The sequence below is a fragment of the Gracilinanus agilis genome, chromosome 2 (assembly GCF_016433145.1).
Source record: "Gracilinanus agilis isolate LMUSP501 chromosome 2, AgileGrace, whole genome shotgun sequence".
Lineage (NCBI taxonomy): Eukaryota > Metazoa > Chordata > Mammalia > Didelphimorphia > Didelphidae > Gracilinanus > Gracilinanus agilis.
In genome coordinates, this window is record NC_058131.1 from 524,015,343 (window position 1) to 524,032,432 (window position 17,090).

The window sequence follows — 17,090 nt, forward strand, 5'->3', positions numbered from 1 at the left end:
GGGAGGGGAGGAGCGGGGGGGGGGGGTAGGGGGTAGGGGAGCGGGTGGGTCTAAAATGGCGCCGAGCGTATTACTGCGCACGCTCCCTTTGCCAAAGCTGGCGGCCCAGTTTCCGGGAAGGCATGCAAGACTCAGCAGACTGAGAGAATGAGAAGAGAGTTCCTTTAGCAAGATGGCGGCGCAAGAGGGGGCCGGAAGTGCATACGACCGCGGCGTTCCCCCGGCCCAGGCTATGGAGCGGGTGCTGCCTATTTTGTTGGTGCCAGTTCCCCCCGAGGCCAGAGCAAGGCTCGGGCCCTGCGCCCAGTTGCACCGGGAGCAAGAGGTGCTGGGCAGCCTCACGGTCGCGGGCAGCCTCCAGCTGCTGTCTCTGGCACCCGGCAGCCGCAACGGGAAAGGCTGCAGCCTTGCGGGCCCCTTCCGGCAGTAAGTGTGGGGATCCCAGGCCCGTCTCCCGGCCTCTCTCCTCCTGACCCCCGGCCCTGAGACCCCTCACGAAAACTTCGGGATACTTCGGTTCGAGGTTTCCACCAGGCTAGATAGAACGGAAGTTGCTTGAGGGCAGGGATCGTTACACAGTAGGCGCTTAATAAATGCTCATTGAATGCCTGGAACACACGTGGTGAAGGCAAAGCCTTCGGTAGGCGCCCTACTGGGGACCTTCCCCCCCTTCCTCCACGCGCGCGCGCGCACACACACACTTCGCACTTCACTGACCCCATCATCTATCTTCCCCTTGTAGAGGGCAATGGGGTTCGAGTGGAAACTTTTTGTTGTAGTTGTTGTTGCAGGGATTGTTGCTTTTCCTCTTTGCGAATTATTGCAAGATGCCCTGAGAGGACATACTGGCAAGCACAGATTTCTTTTCCTAAGCGTAGATTAAACACGTGTGGTCTAGGCACTACTCAAGTGTTGGGTACAGATAGTAAAATATGCCCTGCTTTCAAGGAGTTTATAGTCTATTGAGGGAATATTGAACCTCTCACTCTAGAAGCAGAGTTCTCTCCTGTATGATTTTCAATCATGTTAAAACTATCTAAGCAGCCATTTGCTTTCTAACCACGGCCTCCCTCCATATTAGCCAGTTTCCAACTTTAAATTCCAAAATATACTGTAATGATCCTCTTGTCACTTTTTCCTTTTAACTACTACTCAGTTCATTCATAGTTGTGCATGGAGTCTTGAAGACCTTCCAGGCTCTTATTTGAAATTGCTTTCTGATTTATTAACATATTCCCAATTCTGCTGAGGGAAATCTAGTTTATGGTCCAAATTTTTTTATTTTTTACTTCAACAAAAATTTATTTTTGTACTCAACCCTGAAGATATAATCCTTAACCATTTGGTGGCTTGCAGGTTAACTGAAAGGGAAATAACTACGAAGCAAGACCCCTTTTATAAATAGAGAAATAGAGACAATACTCTCTTAGAGTAGGCTAGGGAAGACTTATAGAAGGAATGGAATTATGAACAAGACATAAATAGTGAACTGTTCATCCTGGTGTAGCAACAAATATTTTAAGGTTCTGTCAGTTTTCCTTCTTTCCACACAGCTTTAGCTGGTATTGTTTCCACTCACCTAGATTATGACATCTATATTTTAAAAATCCAATTGATATGGGTTCTCAAAAACAAAAAAATTCATCATCATCCAAAATGTATAAACCAAAGATTTTCTCAGAGGATCCTTCTTTAAGCCTTTCTAACTTAGTAGGGCTTGCTAGAGATTATGAGCTCAGGGAGAAAGACTTTCATGGAAATAACATAGTCATATAAAACTGTTAAATATCTAAAAAGTTATTTTTAATGGAGAAGCAGCAAATAAGAATTTTATAAGTCTGAACACAATCAGCATTCATGCCATGTTTTGGGGAACATGCTATATGGCAATTGAATATGGCTTTTATCAGTATGCCAGACTCATTTTATTGTTTTCAAATGTTAGACCTTTTTATTATTATGATTTTTTTTAAACTCTTACTTTCAGTTTTATAATCAGTATTGTGTATTGGTTCCAAGGCAGAAGAGCAGTAAGGGCTAGGCAGTGAAGGTTAAGTGACTTGCCCAGGGTCACACAATTAGGAAGTTTCTGAAGTCAAATTTGTATCCAGGACCTTCGGTCTCCTGGCCTGGTTCTGTATTCACTGAGCCACCCACCTGGCCCCCTGGATTTGTTTTAGATGAAGACATCATTGCTAGGTATCATATTGATTAATTATCTTCTCTCTCAAAGATAGGTTGTAGAATTTTAAAGTAGGAATTTATTTTCTATGATTCACAACTTCTTCCTCTTTTTCTCAACCCTTCTCTTTGCACTCTTGTTGCAGATTCAGTAAATAAAACTCAACATTGCTGTTGTTTTCTTTAGCTTTGTGTGGGAGAATTCCTACCCCAGTGACTCACCAACAGACAAGCCTAAACTTCTGACCCTCAGTGATAGTAATGAACTGTGTATCCATGAGTTCAAGATGATGGATGGAAAATGTGACATAGCCACATTATGTAGCTGCAGTGGGGATACATTAAAAAAGCTAATTGAAGACCAAAATATTAGTAAGTATATATTGGCTCTGTATCAATGCATAACCATAACATTTTATATTTCATAATTATGGATGTTTCTTGCTGTCAAGGAGTAAGAATGGGACCAGTGGCAGAGGCTCGTCTGCCTTTTTTTTTTTTAAACCTTTACCTTCTGTCTTAGAGTTGATACTAAGTATCACTTCCAAGGCAGAAGAAGGGTCAGGGACTTGTCCAGGGTTACATAGCTAGAAAGTGTCGGAGGTAAGTTTTGAATCCAGGACCTCTCACCACCAAGCCTGATTCTCTATCTACTGAGCCATCTAGCTGTCCCTTTAGTATCAATTCTACAGTGGAATGCAAGGGTTTAAAAAAAAAAAAGAAATACTAATAAATGAAGACAACTAGAAGATAAGTGTTTAAAGGGTAATGATAATACATTTACATCTCCTGGTCCCTCAAGTTATTTCCAACTTAAAAATAAATTCTGTTGTACTGTGATTGCTTGTGTGTTGTTGCAAGAGTGAATAGTCTCCTGCTGCCATACTGCTACCATTCTAGTCATAAGAAAGGGGGAAGAGTGCTTTATCTTTCCTATTTTCTCTTCTTCAAATTCATAACCACTGAATGGCATAATAATAATAATAGTGACCAAATACATGAACACCAGTAAAATAGTAGCAGACATTTATATGAATGACATTTTACAATTTTACAAAGAACTTTACATATCTCCTTTGGTCCTAACAACAATCCATTGAGGTAAGTGCTATTATTATTACCCTCATTTTGCAGGTTAGGTGACTTACCCAGGGTCGTATAGCTAGCAAGCATCTGAGGAAGGGTTCAAACTCAAGTTCCTGACTGAAAGACCAGCACTCAGTTCACTCTGCCAAGTTGGCATAATGAATGAAAATATTTAATTGCCTTGAGTGAAATCTAAATCAAATTCCTGCCCTAGGGAGAATTTTTAAGAAATTTGCTCTTTTTTTTTTTTTTTTTTTTTTTTTTGGTTTTTGTTTTTCACAAAATCAAAATGTTACTAAACTTAGAAATTGAACTTGAATTGATACCTTCCTGTTTTTCAGGAATTTCTTCCTTATCGAGTCTGAGAATTCTGTCATTTGAAAAAACCTCATCATTACTGCTCATCAACCAATGTATTATTTTACATATCGAATTTCCTGGAAGAGATGCTGAAATCAAAATCCTGAGCTGCTTCACTTTGGCCTTACCTCCACAGGCTTTGGAAAGGATAACTGACTCACAGCTTTGCAGAGGGTTTCTTTTTGTTTTGGATAGTTCTGGCTGGGTCTGTATCCTTGTTAATGGGAATAGCAAGCTTTTATGATACTATCATGAAAGTGCCCTCTACAGCAGATCTATAAGCTCTAGCAAAACTATATTGAAACTGCAGAAACATGGTATCCTCTCTGCCTAACTACATTTGTGATTGATTTTTCTGAATTCTGGAAATGTTTTTTATGCTTTAGTTACACTTATTTATATCCAAACTGATATTTTTTAAACCCTTACTGTCTGTCTTAGAATCTATACTGAGTATCAGTTCCAAGACAGAAGAACAGGAAGGGAATAGGCATTTGGGGTTACTTGACTTGTCCAGGATTACACAACTAGGAAGTGTCTGAGGTCAGATTTTAATCTAGGACCTCCCATCTCTAGGCCTGGCTCTCTTATCCACTGAGCCAACTAGCTGCCCCTGCCCACACTGATTTTGAAAAAGTGCTACAAAATGACAGGTTAACTTCATTCTTATTATTAAGTAGTTGACCACTACTGGAAAATGTCACCAATATAGCAGATTTCTTACTAATTCCCATCTTCATGTCACCATCCTGATCTCTGTTTCAGTTTACACTTTTTTTATGCTAATATCATGAATGTCATTTTGGAAAACAAAATCTCAGCCTCTCTATAGCTTCATCCAGTCTTAGTTTTTGGATAGTTAATTAGATTTAAAGCAGATATTATCTTTAACTCAGAACCAAAGACATTTTTAATGCTGGAGATGGCACGTATCTTGCCCATGTGAATCTAATCCTTCACCAAGCCAATGTATGTGATGAGCAGCAGCAGCCAGCCCACATGTCTTCATTTTCCACTCTGAAAGTGTCCCAACAGCTAGATGTGGTTGTGATTACCAGCTACTCCAGCTCTGTGATTGCTGTTGACTTAAATGTCTATTTCAGGTAGGTGGAGTAAGATTTCCCCTTTTGTTTTGTGATATATTGTATTTGTGGGTACTGTAGGATCAGTACATATTGATTTGATTTAATTTAGCTTTCATATCTCAGTGTATCTGGGCTCTTCTGTGTGAGTACTTCTTCCCCTAGTGCACATTGCAACTCCCCAGTGACCTTTTATCCTTTGTGACTCTTAACCCATGCCTTAAATCTTTAGAAAAAGATCCTTGCCCTGAGGTAGATGCCTTCTTAGGATCTTTTAATATTTTGGATATCTAGTCAATATGTCTTCTGTTTAGAGATGATAATTAAACCGTTGGGAGCTGATACGGTCACCAGGACAGTATAGAGAGAGAAGAGAAGGGAATGTAGCATAGGGCCTGTCTACATCCTACAAACTCAGCTCAGTTTCTATTTGCTAAAACTTTCTCTAAATCTCTGAGGTCTGTTCAGCTTAAAAATTCTATAATCATTCCATGAAATCTCATGACATAATGAGAACCATAAATCAGTATTTACTCATCTAGGATCTCATATTGTTCTCTCTCTCTCTCTCTTTTTTAATGTGCATTAGACTGATCCCACATAGATTATAATAAGTCCCTTAAGATCATGTTTTACAGACCCTACGCCTGCAGGGCGTCACAGGACTTCTCTCGAACTCTCCTTCTGCTGTCTCTTATTGCTGATAATCAATTGGGCTTTCTTCTTTTCTGGTCATAAATGCAAATAGTACAGACCTGTAGATTGCTTATATTTCCTCATATTCTTTGAAGTGAAGTCATTGCAGTCATAGATCAAGTCAGTTGAGGCAGCAAGACTGATTTGAGTGTACCTTTTTTTCTCTTTTCTTAACAATTTATATATTTCACTGAGTTAATTCTTATATTGGTTTCTGCAGTGCAGTATTGTCTTTGTGGTGTGTGAACCATGAATCCTGATTACCATTTATTTATTTTTTTGAGTACAGATCAAGATTTTTTTTTTAATTTTTTAAAAAATTTCTTTCCCTCCCATTTTCTCTTCCCCCTCCCAGAGCCAACAAGCAGTTCCACTGGGTTATACCTGTATTATCACTCAATACCTAGTGTTTTGCCTTTTATCACACACACTCCACATTCCCCTCCCTCCACTTACCTCCCCCTTCCCTTGTTTTATTCCCCTTCTACTTCTCTGTAGGGTAAGAACTACCCCAATGAGTATATTTGTTTTTCCCTCTCTGAACCAATTACGATGAGAGTAAACTTTAAGCAGTGCCCATCACCACCCTTATCCTCTCCTCCCCATAATGATTTTTCATGCCTCTTCATATTATATAATTTACCCTATTCTATCTCTCCCTTCCCTTTTCTCTCAGTGTAATCCTCTTTTTCTCTCTTTGATTTTTTTACATATCACATACATACTATCACATCATATATACATATTTCATATTTATATTTACATACACATCATATCATCATAATCAGCTTACTTCCCCACCCTCTTGCTAAGTAAATTCCTTCTCTCTGCTCTACTAATAAGAGTAATTTTTGAGAATTACAGATATCCTCATTCCATGTAGAAATGCAAACATTTTGACCTTAATGAGTCCCTTAAATTTTCTTATTTACCTTTTTAGGCTTCTCTTGGATCTTGTGTTTGGACTTCAAATTTTTTGCTTAGGTCTGGCTTATTTCTTAGAAATGCTAGATCAAGGTTTTAATTCTCATCTCTGTTTTTATTAATGTAGAGGGTTTTTAAAAAAACTATACACTGTCCTCAAACCATTGCCAATCTGGTCTTTCACAAAAGTAAAAAGAGAAAAAAAGGGAGTGACAAATTTTGCCACTTATTAGTGTTTTGAAATCACTTTTCTTTATTTGTATCTTGGATTTACTTTTGAAGAAAGAGAGCCTCTTCCCTTGAATCTTGGAGTTGTAATTAGTATAACTCTCAGTACAGTGATGACTTAGTGACCCAGTGCTTTAAGTGATTTGGCAAGTATATCAGTGCTTGTTTGCATATCTGATTATATGATTTTAGGATGGCTTCACTAGAGATCACTTTTCTCTCTTGACCATTTGTGAGAGCTACATTTAGAGATAGATCCTGTTAATGACTCCCCCAAATATTTTTTTTTGAAAGGCTCAAATTTATGACAAGCTAAAAGAGTAAGCAAATTTTTAGGCCATTAACTGTGAGCTCCCTTTTCTCCCATTCTTTTCATCTTCCATTCCCCCTTCCTTTTACTCCTGACATCATCCCCACTACTTCTTTCAGTCTTTGATGATAAGGCCCTTTACATGGGCCATTGATACTTTCCCCTCCAGGCAAAGAGTGCTCATCTATCCTCCCCTCTCTACTGGTTATTTCTATCCACAGTAATAGTTGTATCTACCTCATTCTTTTAAAAAAATCCCTCATTAGATCCCACCATCTCTGTTAGTTATCAATCAAATGAAATGATATATATGCAAAGTTTTGCAAACTTTAAAGTGTTGTACAAATGCTAGCTACTATCATTATTCTTCCCTATTTTCATCTTATCTTTTCACTTCAGTGAAACTTGAAAAAAGCCATCTACTCTTGGTGCCTCTTCTTCTTCTCCTTTCACTTTCTTTTAAAGTCTCTTTGCTTCTGACTTTATTATTTAACTGAAGTTATCTTTTCCAAACTTAATAATGACTTGTTACTTACAAAGTCCTCACTCCTTATACTTCTTCAACATTTGATGGTCTTTATCACCTTCTCCTAGATACTTTTTCTTCAGTATGTTTTTGTGGCACTGTTCTCTTTCTCTTGAGTTCTCCTCTTCCCTGGCTTAACTGTTCCTTCGCAATCTCCTTTGCTGCTTCTTCATCTATATCATGCTCACAAACTCTGGGTGTCTTCTCAGGCTCTTGTCCTATGCCCCTTCTCTCTTTGCACTCTCCTGGTGACCTTATCAGTTCCTAAGGGTTCAATTATTTTTATGCAAAAGACACCTCCACCATATCCATTGTGGAAAGATGGTGGAGTAGGGTATAAAGCTTCCTCACCCTCCTAATACCCCCACAAACAACCAAAAATAACAGAATCAATGCTGAAAGCAGCAAAAACAGGAATAGGGAGTGAAGCTGAATAGCCTGGGACAACTAGTGAGGAAGGTTTCTGAATTCCCTGGCCTCAGTCCCACTGGCCCAGGCCCTGGAGACAGGAATAGAGCAAAAAAATAAAAAATAAAAAAAAATGGAATCAATAACCAGCAACCTTATTTGCTGAGCCCCTGAGGTTGCATTCTGAAGGTCAGCACTGGAATCCAACAGCTCACAGCAAAAAAACCCCAGCAAAAAGCCAATAATTAAATCTGTTGGGCTGGCCTCTAAAATTTAAAAAATTTTTAAAATTAAAAAGCAAAGGGAAAGAACCCAACTATTGATAGCTATTATTAGGACAGAGAATGCCTCGGCACAAACTCAGAGCCCAGTGAAGTAAAACAGCAAAGAAATACAATAAATGAACCACAAGCCCAAAAAAGATCTTTTGGAAGAACTTTAAAAAGATCCCAAAAACCACATGATTGAGGTTAAGGAAAAATTAGATGAAGGAAAAAGAGCAAGGTAAGAAAATCAAGAAAATTATAAAAGAAAGATCACCCAAAATGAAAAAGAGGTCCAAAAAATTGATTTGGACAAGGGGAAGCTAACGATTTTCTAAGACAAGAAATAATAAAGCAAAATCAAAAGAATGAAATAATAGAAGAGAATATACAACATCTTATCACAAAAAGACTGACCTAGAAGATAGATCAAGGAGAGACCATAAAAAGTTGGATTCCCAGACAACACAGCATTTTGTCAAGCAAAAGAACTGGGATTTCAACCAAGAATAACATATTCAGCAAAGATAAGCATAATTATAGAAGGTAAAAAAATGGACATTTAATGAACCAAAGGAGTTCCCGCTGTTCCTGGGAGGAAACTCAGAACTCAGCAGAAAATTTGATCTATAAGAAACATAGAAAGATAATGAAAGACTAATCATAAACAATCCAAAAGATCAAATTGTTTGATTCCTGTAGGGGAAAATGTCATCTATAGCTCCTGAGAATGGCATCATTGCCTGGGTATTTTGAAGGGAGGTGTATGGATGGAAGACTCAAGGATGAGGTAAATGTAATGGAATGAGCCAAAATGGTAGTAGAACAGATCAGGAGGAGGTAGGATGGAATGCTATCTCATATGGAGGAGGAATGAGTAGAGGTCATTACTAAGAATACAATAAAATTGGGGAAGAAAAAAGACAAAATACACCTCAATTTAGAGATATCCAATCCTAGTTTCTCTACATTCTCCAATCCTACATCTCTTAAGTGTATATTGGAAATTTTGAACAGTATGTCCTTAGGTATTTTTGATTTAGCATGTCTAAAATGGAACTTTTAAATGTAAGCTCTGTGATGTCAGAAACTGCCTCACTTTTGTATTTTGTATCCTCAGCAACTAGTATTGTACCTTGTACGCAGTAAAAAAGAGCAGTAAGAGCTGGGGGGGGGGGGGGGGAGGTTAAATGATTTACCTAGGGTCATACAGGAATGTCTGAGGCCAGATTTGAACCAGGACCTCCCTGTCTATTCCTGGCTCTCAATCCACTGAGCCACCTAGCTGCCCCATGCAGGGACAATTGCTGCAGTATCATGTGGTACTGGGAAATATGTACATTTGTTAACATTCACGTTTACAAACTACCATAAGGCTTTTGGGACTTTCCCCAAGTTTTTTTTACATTTTCCTTTTTTTTTCTGTTTATTAGATAGCTACATTTCAAAGAGAGGAACATTAAAGTCTTTTATGGTTATTGGTGTGTCTAAAAGAAATTCACCTAATTTGCACTTTGAATTTAAATATGATGCCAATTGGTACCATTTTCTTCCCTAGCTCTTTTTACATTTGAGGAATCTGAGGCAAGTGACTTGCCTAGGGTCTCCCAGCTAGGAAATGTTCAAGGCCAGATTTGAACCCTGGACCTGCCATCTCCAGGTCTGGCTCTAGTCACTGAGCCGCCTTGCTGCCCCTCTGTTATATATTTGTGAAATGAAATTAATGGTTAGTGTTATCAGGGTTCAATTTGTCAACATGGAAGTGTTTTTATAAGAAAGCACACCTATAACCTTGTTTTTCTTAGCATTATGCTGAACCCACAGGACTCAGAAGGTTCAGTTAAGGAAACTTAGTCATCATAGCATTCCCTATGATTTACCATTTTTATGGTAGTAACAATAACAGTGGTATGACACTACGATTAAAAAATAAATGGAAGTAAAATAAATAAATAAATAAATAAATAAATGGAAGCGTGTGTGTGTGTGTGTGTGTGTGTGTATCATTGTATTCTATGTAAGCGTGATCACTTTTACACAACTATTGTAGGCAACATCCAGAACATGTACTGTGTGAGAGAAAGCTAGAAAATCTTCCCATCAAAGGACCTGAAGGAGTGGATGAAGATGACCCTGCCAACTCTGCCTACAACATGAAACTGACAAGGTTTTCATTCCAGATTGATAGGTATGTAGGGAAAATAAATGAATTTAAATCCATATTATTTGTTTTTACATAGCTTAAATTTCTCCTTATATCCTTCTCTCTCCCTGTCCCAGAGATCCATCCCAGATAACAAAAGATTATTAAAAAGAAAATATAAAAGGGAAGACAAGGAGAGGGGGAATCACTCAAACCAATCAATACATTGAAAAAACTGATAGTATATGCAGTGTGGTTTAGAAAAAAATTTAAATGTTGGGGTTTTTTAATTCTATTACCCTCTTTAGCTAGGAGAAGAAAAAACCAAGGGAGTATGTGTTATTTGTTTTTAGATATTCAAATAGCTGTTGTGTGAAAGAATTGTTTTTCTTGGTCCTACAGGACAGTAGCCTAGGACTAATGAGTAGAAATTACTGACCAATCAATACCAATTATTATTTTTTTAATTTAAACATTTATTAATAATCATTTTTAACATGGTTACATGATTCATGCTCCTACTTTCCCCTTCACCCCCCCCCCCCGCACTTCCCCCACCCATGGCCGACGCACATTTCCACTGGTTTTGTCATGTGTCCTTGTGATCAAGACCTATTTCCAAATATTACCAATTATTTTTTAAGTACTTGCTATGTGCCAAGCATTATTTTAGTTCCTATGGATATAAATTCAAAGAAGGAGAGGCCTGTTTTGACTTCAAATAAGGATAAAATTCCTAATAGCTATAGCTAGGCATAAGTGAAATAGTAACTTTCCTATCTCTGATGAAGGTCTTGGAAGCAATACTTTTCTGGCAACTTGTCCACATCTTGTTGAGGTGATTCCTACCTTAGGCAAGAGTTGTTCTGAGTAAGCTTAGAGGTCTTTTCCAACTATGAGATCCCTTGATTTGTTAGATTGATGGAGTGCCTTTTATCTGAAGGATACTCCCAGGATAAGGGTTTTTAACTTATTCAAAAGATTTCAAAGGGGCAGCTGGGTAGCTCAGTAGATTGAGAGTCAGGCCTAGAGACAGGAGGTCTAGGTTCAAATCCGGCCTCAGACACTTCCCAGCTGTGTGACCCTGGGCAAGTCACTTGACCCCCATTACCCACCCTTACCACTCTTCCACCTAGGAGCCAATACACAGAAGTTAAGGGTTAAAAAAAAAAAAAAGACTTCAAAAAGGTTCATGATTTTGCCAGTGTGAAAGGCACCTTCTTTATACCTTAATTGACAGTTTTTAAGTTACTGTATAATCCAAAAAATTCATCTTCTACTGCTCAGCCTTCTAGAAATGAACCTTTCTCAATTTCTCCCTCATATTTTAACTTTTTATTTACCTCTAGACTATTTTTAAATGAGGCCTTTCCAGCTTGTAGGACTTGCCAGAGCTTGTGCTCTACTAGCATCACCTACAGAAACAGTCTCCTTCCTGTCATAGAGAGGCATTCCTACTCATGTTCATTTCTACATTAGAGAAAGGCTACATTGGAGGAGGGAATAGTGGAGAAAGAAAAGGAGTTTTTAAAGAGATCGTGGGCATGAACTAGATCTGGAATTTCACTAGTATAGGAAGGCTCTCTCTCTCTCTCTCTCTCTCTCTCTCTCTCTCTCTCTCTCTCTCTCTCTCTCTCTCTCTCTCTCTCTCTCTCAATGCAGGTTAGCACTGTCTTTGTAACTTATAAGTTTAGTGAGTTGCCTTGGATGTTGAGAGTTTGAACAATTCATCCATGATCATTTAACTACTATATTAGTAATAGGACAAGGCTAGCTCTCTCCACGATACTGTGCTGCCCTTTTTTTGTTTTAATTTTAATTTTTAAAATTTTAAATAATTAATTTAGGGCATTTTTCCATGGTTATAAGATTCATGTTCTATCCCTCCCCTCTTGCCACCTCCTCCCATAGCCGACGCACAATTCCACTGGGTTTTATATGTGTCATTGATCAAGACCTATTTCCATATTATTGATATTTGTGCTGGGGTGCTCATTTTGAGTCAATATTCCTGATTATATTCTCATCCTCCCATGTGATCAGGCAATTGTTTTTCTTCTGTGTTTCTACTCCTACATTTCTTCCTCTGAATGTGGATAGCATTCTTTCTCATGAATCCCTCATAGTTGTCCTGGATCATTGCATTGTTGCTAGTAGAGAAATCCATTACATTCTATTTTACCACAGTGTATCCGTCTCTGTGTATGATGTTCTCCTGGTTCTGCTCCTTTCACTCTGAATCAATTCCTGGAGGTCATTCCAGTTCACATGGAATTCCTCCAGTTCATTATTCCTTTGAGCACAATAGTATTCCATCACCAGCAGATACCACAATTTGTTCAGCCATTCCCCAATTGAAGGGCATACCCTCATTTTCCAGTTTTTTGCCACCACAAAGAGCGCAGCTATAAATATTTTTGTACAAGTCTTTTTCCCTATGATCTCTTTGGGATATAAACCCAGCAGTGGTATGCCTGGATCAAAAGGCAGGCAATCTTTTAGTGCTCTTTGGGTATAGTTCCAGATTGCCATCCAGAATGGTTGGATCAATTCACAACTCCACCAAACGCATGTCCCTATTTTGCCACATCCCCTCCAACATTTATTACTTTCCTTTGCTGTCATTTTAGCCAATCTGCTAGGTGTGAGGTAGTACCTCAGAGTTGCTTTGATTTGCATTTCTCTAATTATTAGAGATTTAGAGCACTTTTTCGTGTGCCTTTTGATAGTTTTGATTTCTTTATCTGAAAATTGCCTATTCATGTTCCTTGCCCATTTATTACTTGGGGAATGGTTTGATTTTTTTTGGGTAATTGATTTAGCTCCTTTTAAATTTGAGTAGACCTTTGTCAGAGTATTTTGTTATAAAGATTTTTTCCCAATTTGTTGCTTCCCTTCTAATTTTGGTTGCATTGTTTTGTTTGTACAAAACCTTTTTAATTTAATGTAATCAAAATTATTTATTTTACATTTTGTAATTTCTTCTAACTCTTGCTTGGTCCTAAAATCTTTCCTTTCCCAAAGATCTGACAAATATACTATTCTATATTTACCTAATTTGCTTAGTTTCCTTCTTTTTATTCAAGTCATTCATCCATTCTGATTTATCTTGCTGTAGGTTGTGAGATGTTGATCTAAACCTAATCTCTCTCATACTATTTTCCAATTTTCCCAGCAGTTTTTGTCAAATAGCGGATTTTTGTCCTAACAGCTGGGCTCTTTGGGTTTATCATAGATTGTCTTGCTTAGGTCACTTACCCCAAGTCTATTCCACTGATCCTCCCTTTTGTCTCTTAGCCAGTACCATACCGGTTTGATGACCGCTGCTTTATAGTACAGTTTAATATCTGGCACTGCTAGGCCACCTTCCTTCACATTTTTTTTCATTATTTCCTTTGGTATTCTTGATCTTTTGTTCTTCCAAATGAACTTTGTTATAGTTTTTCTAATTCAGTAAAAAAGTTTCTTGGCAGTTTGATAGGTATGGCACTAAATAAATAGATTAACTTGGGTAGGATGGTCATTTTTATTGTTAGCTTATCCTACCCATAAGCAATTAATGTTTTTTCCAATTGTTTAGATCTAGTTTTAATTGTGTGGAGAGTGTTTCCTAGTTGTGTTCGTATAATTCCTGTGTATGTCTTGGCAGATAGATTCCTAAGTATTTTATTTTGTCTGGAGTGATTTTAAATGGCATTTCACCTTCTAACTCTTGCTGCTGGGATGTGTTGGAAATATATAGAAATACTGATGATTTATGTGGGTTTATTTTGTATCCTGCAACTTTGCTAAATATGTTGATTATTTCCACTAGCTTTTTAGTTGATTCTCTGGGATTCTTTAAGTAGACCATCATATCATCTGCAAAGAGTGATAGCTTGGTCTCCTCATTGCCCATTTCAATACCTTCAATTTCTTTTTCTTCTCTAATTGCTACTGCTAGTGTTTCTAGTACAATGTTAAATAATAGAGGTGATAATGGGCATCCTTGTTTCACTCCTGATCTTATTGGGAAGGCTTCTAATTTATCCTCATTGAAGATGATACTTGCTGATGGTTGCTGCCACTTTTTAAAGAGAGGAAAGTTGATAATTTAGTTCAATGATTCTTAATGGAATAATGGAAAGGAGTTTCTTCCTTCCTTTTCCCAGATCCTGGAAAACTCAGCTGTCAGAATTGTACAACAGAACAAAGAAGCCTAAGTTAGAAGTTGTGAGCTGTGTACCTTGGTTCCAGGGTCTTCTTCATTTTGACCCCTCTGAATCAAGTAACCACCCTGCACAGGAACAGATTTGGACTTTCATTCCACAAGACCTAACTCGTTTCCAGTACTGCCACCAGGGGAAAGATCATGTTAGGTCAGATGATTTAAAGAAGTTGTGGAAGGTAATGTCCATTGGAGAACAAGAGGGAATGGCAGAGCTCAAGTGTGTGTCTGTGACAGGATTCACTGTGCTTTTTACGTGGTTAGTAGAAAGTATGGGTTGGACAATTATTCTGTGGGACTTGGAGACACAGAATGTGCACCGTGTTTTTCTTGGCAAAAAATGCATTCCTGTGGACTGCAGTGGAAACCAGCAGTTGTGCCTTGTTCTGACAGGTGAGATCAAATTGTCAAGTTGCTAAAGTCTTTGCATTCCTTGCACTGCTATGCCTCAGTCATCCAGTCAGTAAACATTTATTAAGCACCTAGCATGTCCAGGCACTGTGCTCAGTGCTGGAGATACAAAGAAGGGCAGGAGCCAGTTCATTTCTTTAAGAGCTCTGTGTCTAATGGGTAGACTACATACAAACAATATACAAACAAGCAATATAAGGAAAATGATAAATTAGAAATAATTGACAGAGAAAAGGAACTAGAACTAAAGGGAATTTGGGAAAACCTTCCTATAGAAAGTAGGATTTTAGCTGGGACTCAGAAGAAGCTAGGAGGCAGAAATGAAGAAGGGAGAGCATTCCAGGTTCCATGGGAGATAGCCAGAGAAAATTCCTGCAGTTGGGAGATGGGGTGTCTTAGTTGAGGAACAGCAAGGAGGTCAACATTGTTGGATCAAAGAATATGTTGGAGGAGAGGAAGGAGATAGAAGAAGCCTGGAAAGGTGGACAAATTAAGAAAAACTCTGAACTTCCAAAGAGAGAATTTTCTATTTAATCTGGGAGGTGCTAAGAAGCCACTGGAATCTACTGAATAGGAGAAGATCTTTAGAAGATCTTTGACAGCTGAGTCAGGGGTAAACTAGAGTAGGGAGGGACTCTAGAGTGATTTTATTTTTTCAGTTACAACTCTTGAGCTTTGAGTTGTCTTATCTTATTTCTTATTGATACATGACCAGTACACCATCTTTCCTCTTCATACACAGCCTTTATAATATCTTTTATTTTACTTCCAACTTTCAAATCAAATCAGCTCAAACTTGCTAAATACCTTCTAAGTATAGAACACTGTGCTAGGCACAAAACAAGATACAAAGCTGAGATTAGATGTAGTTGCAACCCACATGGATTGTAGGGGGATAGTATATATACACAGGTTACTATTGTAAAATAATATGTAATATGCACAAAAGAGAAGTGTTATATAAAGTCCAAAAGGGAAAGAGCAATACTTGTTGATGGAATGGATATAGAGAAGGCTTCACACAGGAGATAGCAGTTGATTTTGGATTTAAAGAATATTCCATAGACAGAATACTTGCATTCAGGTCTATCAAAAACATCTTAATCTTAAGACTACCACTGGCTTTCTCAAAGCTCAAGAACTGTTCATAACAAACCCACACTTTATGTAAACTTCCCTACTTCCTTCATCCTATCAGTTACTCATGTTCACAACTTCAGTGTCAACCTTGATTGACTCTTCTCTCTCCTTTACTCCCAATAGCCAATCAATGTCAAGTCTTTTGAATTCTTTCTATAATGTCTCTTACATCTGATTCCTTGTGTTCAGTCACATAGCCACTATTCTGGTTTAAACCCTAATTACCTCTTGCCTGGACCAATCTTGTAGCATCCTAATTAGCTTGTATCCTTCCAGTTCTTTCTATTTTAAACTTTCCTCCACATTAGTGCCAAATTAATATTCCTAAGACAAATATCTACCTATTGCATAATGGGAATAAATTGGCTTGATTGGTGATTGATTAAGTGCAAAATTACCCAGCCCTCTATATCTTAACTGGCTGGTAAGACCATGTTTCATTTCTCATCCAATAGTTCACCTGGGCCGGCCATCTGCCCTGCCACCATACCTGGCATTAGAGTGATATCAACCCCAAAGACAAGCATTTGGAAAATCTTTTATTTAGAACTTATGCAGAACATCTTCCAGGACATTTGAGAATACCTTTGGCTAACATATCTTCCTGTTTAACATTAAAACTCCGTGGATTGCTGAGCAAATGATCTCAGTATCTCCTGTCAGTGAAGTCTTGTGTGACTTGATGTGAAAGATACCTTCTTGAAGCAAGTTAAGGCTACATTTATTTTACCAAGCCAAATCCTTTAAAAAAATCATTGAACACTTGACCCCCATTGCCCATCCTTACCACTCTTCCACCTATGAGCCAATACACAGAAGTTAAGGGTTTAATTAAAAAAAAAGTTTTTTTTAATCATTGAATAGTAAATATAATGGGATCGTGTAGTCTTTATTTTTAGCTATGTGTACAGTTGTAAAAATGTGATCCACTATAGAAGATTACTTGTGATAACCTGCCCATCACCTTCTCATAACTAATTGAGGATTCCAGACCATTCTCATAAAGATGTTCTGTAGTTCAATCTTACTTTAGTGCCTCATTATGTTGTGGAGATGACCCAAGGTTCTCCTCGTGGGTAGGCTCTAGAAAAGATTCAGATATGGCTCTGATAACATGCTGAGTTT

At 38.1% G+C, this 17,090-nt stretch overlaps 1 protein-coding gene across 1 annotated transcript in view; it reads left to right on the top strand.

The window, feature by feature from the left end:
* Positions 1-172: 172 nt before the first annotated feature.
* Positions 173-17,090, top strand: part of SPG11 (SPG11 vesicle trafficking associated, spatacsin) — a 91,409-nt gene continuing 74,491 nt past the window's right edge. The window contains exons 1-6 of the mRNA XM_044665075.1: positions 173-426; positions 2,369-2,553; positions 3,609-3,836; positions 4,532-4,730; positions 10,115-10,252; positions 14,359-14,807. Coding sequence (XP_044521010.1) covers positions 173-426; positions 2,369-2,553; positions 3,609-3,836; positions 4,532-4,730; positions 10,115-10,252; positions 14,359-14,807 — 1,453 coding nt within the window. The remainder of the gene's footprint in view (positions 427-2,368; positions 2,554-3,608; positions 3,837-4,531; positions 4,731-10,114; positions 10,253-14,358; positions 14,808-17,090) is intronic.